The 5,958-nt window shown below is 35.2% G+C and overlaps 1 protein-coding gene across 1 annotated transcript; it reads left to right on the top strand.

The window, feature by feature from the left end:
* The first annotated feature begins 657 nt into the window (after positions 1-657).
* Positions 658-3,831, top strand: LOC115950510 (50S ribosomal protein L29, chloroplastic). The gene is made up of 2 exons (XM_031067702.1): positions 658-1,072; positions 3,312-3,831. The coding sequence occupies exons 1-2, from the start codon at positions 740-742 to the stop codon at positions 3,483-3,485; spliced, it is 507 nt and encodes a 168-aa protein (XP_030923562.1). The 5' UTR covers positions 658-739; the 3' UTR covers positions 3,486-3,831.
* The last annotated feature ends 2,127 nt before the right edge of the window (positions 3,832-5,958 follow it).

Genomic DNA, 5,958 nt, shown 5'->3' with positions numbered 1-5,958 from the left:
CTCTCGTAACTTTGTTCATGAACAAAACAATATAATATAAGCTCCTCAGGCCACTCCGATGACAGATTTTCTTATCTTATTTGTGTTTAATAACCTTAAATTAGCAAATTTTATCGTTTTTTTTTCTGGAATGGATCTAGTTCTTTTATCCATGCTCTACAAATTTATTGTTTGGGCTTTTTAGGCTAAAACTCAATCCTATATTGGGTCCAATCCAATTTCAGTCTTTACATAGATTATATACTATATAATATTTGATTGATATAAAATTTGACATGTGTATTAAAAGTGTAAAGAATATACAATTTAACAGTTAAATTTTAAAAATATGTAGTTGTAACTTTATGTTACAACAAAATTTGTAACTAAACTTTTTCCATTTAAGGTCCGTTTAGGTAGTGTGGCTACGTTCGCGTTTTGGACATTTTTTTAAGTCCAGCATATTATGCACTGTTTATTGATCATGAACAGTAATTTTAGGCCAATAAACAATGATAAACAGTAATAAACTGAAAAAAATTATTTTTTTATTATTTTTAATTTTCAATTTTCAGCTAAATAAACTATATCCAAATATAAGCTTAAAAAAACAACCAAAAAAACACACACTTATTTAAAAAAAAAAAAAAAAAAAAAAACGACGAAAGGACTCAAAGGAGAGCGCCTTATCTACTAAACTTGAGTTGTGAAATCCGAACTCCGAAGAAGTACTACTGGCCAAGAAAGAAGCAAACAGAAGATGTTGAGTCTCTCAATTGCCTCACCTTCAACCATCATCTTCTCTCCAAAACCCCACATTCCAATCCCCAAATCCTCTTCCTCCTCCTCATTCAATGGCGTTAAGATCCAAAAGCACATTCACGTGCCTCCCCAGAGGGTCTCCTTCTCTCCATCGTCATCGGTAGTGATGATGTCGAAGCGGTTGGATGAAATGAAAGAAATAAGGACCAAAACCACTGAAGAAATCAACGAGGAGGTAGTGGACCTCAAGGGCGAGCTCCTCATGCTTCGCCTCCAGAAGTCCGCACGCAACGAGTTCAAGTCCAGCGAGTTCGGTCGCATGCGCAAAAGGGTACTCTCCATTTCCTTTTCTTTTCGTTTTTGCTTCTTCAAACTTTGGACTACCCTGTTTCTGTTTGTTTTACATTCATTATTGAAACATAGAAATGGGAATTGTAAGTTTTTCATGGAAATTTCAGATTTTTTACGTTTTTTAGACTAAGGAGCTTATATAACACTAGTAGAAGTAGTAAAATTTGGATAAGATAGAATGGCGGAGAAGAATACATGTGAATGACTTGATTAGTCTGTTGAGTATTTATAGTCGACCCCATGATTTTGGGACTAAAGCTTTGTTGTTGCTGTTGTTTAGACTATGAGCTTCATACTGTGGTTTGAAGATTCTATTTTAGAAGAAATTAGGAATTTAGTTGGGCTATGTAAGGGGTTTCGTGTGAAGCTGTGAAAACTCGCTTTTGCTGGCTGCCTACATTTTGTTATATTTGGTTGCAGCGCATTGTAAAGGGTTCATTGTTGGAGTATTAAATATGAAGAAGGCCTCGATTGAGCGGTTAGAGATGATGTTAGAAGAAGGGCTAATTCTTTTCCTAATTTTGGGAAATTCTGTGTTGAATTGAGTCCTATGTAACCTTTCGTGGCTAGGTTTTTCTGTGGCTAGTGTTTGCTTCTCAGATTCGATAAGAAGTATGGATGAGGTAGAGTTTTGTTGTGATTTAATTCATTAAAGATTGATACATTTGGGGAATGTTGGTATTGATATCTACTAGCATTGCAATGTGATACTATTTCACTGTGCTTTATTGAGCTCAGGAAACTTTGATAATTCTAAATTGCTTATATGTAGGTTGTGGTGAATAGGATTATAGGAAGTAGCACCTAGAGTATGCTGGAATGAGAAAGCTTAAGTGTATTGTTATGTTAAAAAGATGACAATAGGTTGAAACGGACTGTTTGTTAGTTTGAGTTAGGACAGTTGTCAATCTATTGTGTCAGGTATGAGGGTTAGGATTTTGGTTCGTATAATAAATAATAAAACCAAGTTTATTTCTGTAACTTTGACTATGCATCTCTTCTACATTGTGAAAGAAGAGGAGTTGCTATATGTGCTAAATCTGGAGCAATGATGGAGTAAAGTGAAAAATGCTGATAACTCCTCATGATATAGTAATTGACAACAATTTAAAGAATCTATGTAAAAAAAAAAAACTAATTTAAACTTTTTTTTCATAAGCTCAAGCGGATAACTCTGTGCCAAAGATTGTGTTTAGGTTCTTTGGAATTTAAAGAAGGGTAGGCAGGAAGAAAAAGGGGAGATTTGGCCTGGCAAGTGATGCCACTATGCTTAAAGTGGAGTATTTGGAATGAGCCCAAAAATAGGGCCTTCAAGGGTGTGGCTTTGTTGTTGTATTCTTTCAAATAAAATTTAATAAAGCCATAACAAGTTTGTCCATTTATAATGGCTTCATTAATCAATGGCATATTGTTGATATTTCTAGTTGCAATGAACATATCATGTCTAGGTTTAAAAATTTGCTCATCGGAAATATTTGGAATACACATCATATTCAATTATTCTTTTAGCTTCAGTTTTCTGTTTGAAACTGTCTCTAGGCTGCTGCATTACTGGGATTGGTAAGTTTTGGTTGATCTACTAATATGGTGGTGAGGTCCTTATCTGATAATGCAAGCACTTGTGGGTTTTTTTTTTTTTTGGGTTTTGTTGATGCAATGTGAAGCATATGGCAAGGGTTCAATTTCTAATGGTTGACATACATACGCACTTATATGTTGGAAATTTTGTCGGGAGGTGAGATTAGTTAGTGACGTGGTACTAAAATTTATTGTTGGGAAAATGTTAGTGAATCATCTAGTTGTATGGACTATAGAGATGTTTCAGACTGTCTATGTTTTAGAGGTGGGTGAATGTATAGCTACCTATTGTTTATGTTTTATGTACCTTGAAAACCTCCATGCTAATCTCTGCGTCATTTTTATTTGTAAATATAAGAAGTTAATTTGTTTGCTCCGTTCAGAATATACAATTCAGTATTATTTTCCTCATTTCTCCTTTTTCTAGAATAGACAATTTAGTGAAATCAGATGCTTGGTTATCTATATTTCAAGATGCGAATGAGCTACGGCTTGTTGATTTAATAAGCTTTCCTTATATAATATATGCTGGTTTTATGATAATCTGTGAAACTGCAATGTTGTATTCTGGACTTGACTCTGCATATTTATTACCCTTAAGATCTATATTATTCTAATATAAAGGTTGATATCAATAATAGATTGCTCGTATGCTTACTGTTAAACGGGAAAGAGAGCTCGAGGAGGGAATCAACAAGAGGTTGTCAAGAAAGTTGGACCGACAATGGAAGAAAAGCATTGTTGTCAGACCACCACCTTCTTTGAAGAAGTTGCAAGAAGAAGAAGCAGCTGCAGAAGCTGAGAAACCTGCATGAGCCAATCTCAATATCTTCATAATGAATACAATGTTCTTTCACGGTTTAGAGTGCTGCTCTATTTCAGGCCTTTTCTTATTTGTTTTTTGTGTATAATGTCTTCTTGCTAGTAGTGTAATATGATTCCCCCCATTCCCCTCCAATTGTTGTTTTCTTGCTCAGGTTTTCTTTGAAGTCCAAACTCATTAGAATGTTGGATGAAAATCTTGAGTATATGCTCATCTCGTTGCTAATTAAAATCTGTTTTTGAATTAGCTCTGTTTGGTTGTATAGGAGCAGATTGGCAGTTTTGCTAATGAGTCTAATGAGAACAGATGGAAAGCATAAAAGAGTTTTATTCTCTGTTTGTTGGGAAGCATGATATTTTTTCTTGATAGTCTGAAAATGTCACTGACCTGCATATGTAACCCCAGCCTTTATAATCACCACCTTGTTTCCTTAATTTCCCTTTCTTCTTTAAAGAGATCCTTATCCTGTTCCCATGAAGATCCTAACCCCCATCTTTGGTGGAAGTAGTAAGGCTTCCTTTGGTTGGAGGTGAAATAGGGAGAGCGGAAAAAGAAGAAGAGAAAACAAGTGAGAGAGGTGTTTGGTTGGAAAGGGGAGGGGGAGGAAATTTTGGTGGGCCCGGGTGTTTTCTTTCCTAGTCCACCAAAATCCTATCTCTCCAATTTGGAGAGAAAACTTGGGGGACTTTGCTTCAACTCAATCAATTATATTTTTGCCCCTCTTTTTGTAACGTTGAACATGGAAATCTTAGGTAACGTTGGTATTTGACTTTGAGCCATTTTGCATCCAATTCAAACGCAATGAATTGAAAACATAAATAGACACAACTAGGCCACAGTCATGTCCACAAATTCCTTTAGGATGGAGAGGTTATCAACCATGCCAATTACTTTAGAGAAAGAGTGACTGAGCTTATGATGATTTGCGAGCCATAACAGATAATTTCAATAAGGAACTCGGTAGGGGAGGATTTGGCACAGTTTTTGAAGGGATTCTAGTTGATGGCACAAAGGTTGCATTGAAGTGTCTTGATGGTTTTTGTCAAATCAAAAAATCATTTTTAGCTAAAGTTAAGACAATTGGCAACACTTATCCTTTCAACTTGGTAAGATTGATTGGATTTTGTACTGAGAAATTTCATAGGTTTCTTGTTTATGAATACATGTCTAATGGGTCTTTAGATAAATGGGTATTCTATAAAAAATCCTGAGATGCTGCTTGATTGGCAACATAGAAAGAAGATCATCATGGATGTAGCAAGGAGACTAACTTATTTACATGAGGATTGCAGACAAAAGATAGTTCACTTGGATATTAAACTCCATAATATCCTCTTATATGAAAACTTTAATGCAAAAGTCTTTAATTTTGGATTGTCTAAACTAGTTGGTTGTGACTAGAGCCAAGTTGTGACAACCATGAGAGGAACTCCTGGCTATATGGCTCCAGAATAGTTGAGTTCAAAAATTATAGAAAAAGTGGATGTTTATAGATTAGGAGTAATGGTCCTAGAGGTATTGTGTGGAAGGAAAGTTTTTGATTACTCTCAGCCAGAGGAAGCAATGCATCTACTTAACTTTTTCAAGAAAAAAATTGAGGAGGACCGATTGTTGGATCTAGTTGATAAGTATAGTGAAGATATGCAATTACATGGACTAGAAGTAGTGAATATGATGAGGGTTGCAACCTGGTGTTTGCAAATTGATTTCACAAAGAGGCCTACCATGTCCATGGTGATTAAGGTCTTGGAGGGTGTTGCAAATGTTGAATCTGACCTAGATTATTTCTTCTTGAATCCACCTTTACAAAAAATGAGAGCTGGAGTTGATAACCAGGAATATGTTGTTATTGCTACTCCATTATTGCCTTCAATCTTATCAAGACCACGGTGACAGTTCACCATACCATCTTTCATTGCCTAACAAATGAGGTAATTTCCCTACTACTAATAAAGTCTCTCATCCAATGACTAATACTAGTAACTCGATTTTTTATTTTAGATGGAAGCTTTTAACAGGAATAAATCATGTGGTCATTTATTCGCAATAGCAAGGCTTCTCTGTGAACACTTATTCAGTTATTTGACATTGTTGCAGTCCTAGCTGTACTTGTGTTTACTCCGTCATTGACACCAAACTTTTAGTTTGAATTGTAGACCCTTTTTTTATTTGTTATTGTAATGTTTTGTTTCGAAATGTGCACATAATTATATATAGTAGATTATTTCTTCTTGAATCCACCTTTACCAAACACAAGAGCTGGAGTTGATAACCAGGAAGTTCATGTTGTTTCTGCTACTCCATTGTTGCCTTTAGTTTTATCAGAACCACGGTGACTGTTCACTATACCATCTTTTGTTTCTTCTTGACAAATGAGGTAATTTCCATACTTCTAATAAATTCTCATGTCCATCGACAAATATTGGTAGTTCAAATTTTGATGGAAGCTTTCAAGATGAGTCATG

Source organism: Quercus lobata, chromosome 6, assembly GCF_001633185.2.
Source record: "Quercus lobata isolate SW786 chromosome 6, ValleyOak3.0 Primary Assembly, whole genome shotgun sequence".
NCBI lineage: Eukaryota > Viridiplantae > Streptophyta > Magnoliopsida > Fagales > Fagaceae > Quercus > Quercus lobata.
This window is presented reverse-complemented; position numbering and strand designations above follow the sequence as displayed.

What these genes read in the sequence shown, in the direction of transcription:
- LOC115950510 (XM_031067702.1), top strand. Translation starts at nt 740, where the DNA reads ATGTTGAGTCTCTCAATTGCCTCACCTTCAACCATCATCTTCTCTCCA. An exon ending in TCGGTCGCATGCGCAAAAGG is followed by an intron (nt 1,073 to 3,311) that starts GTACTCTCCATT and finishes TATCAATAATAG; the next exon opens with ATTGCTCGTATGCTTACTGT.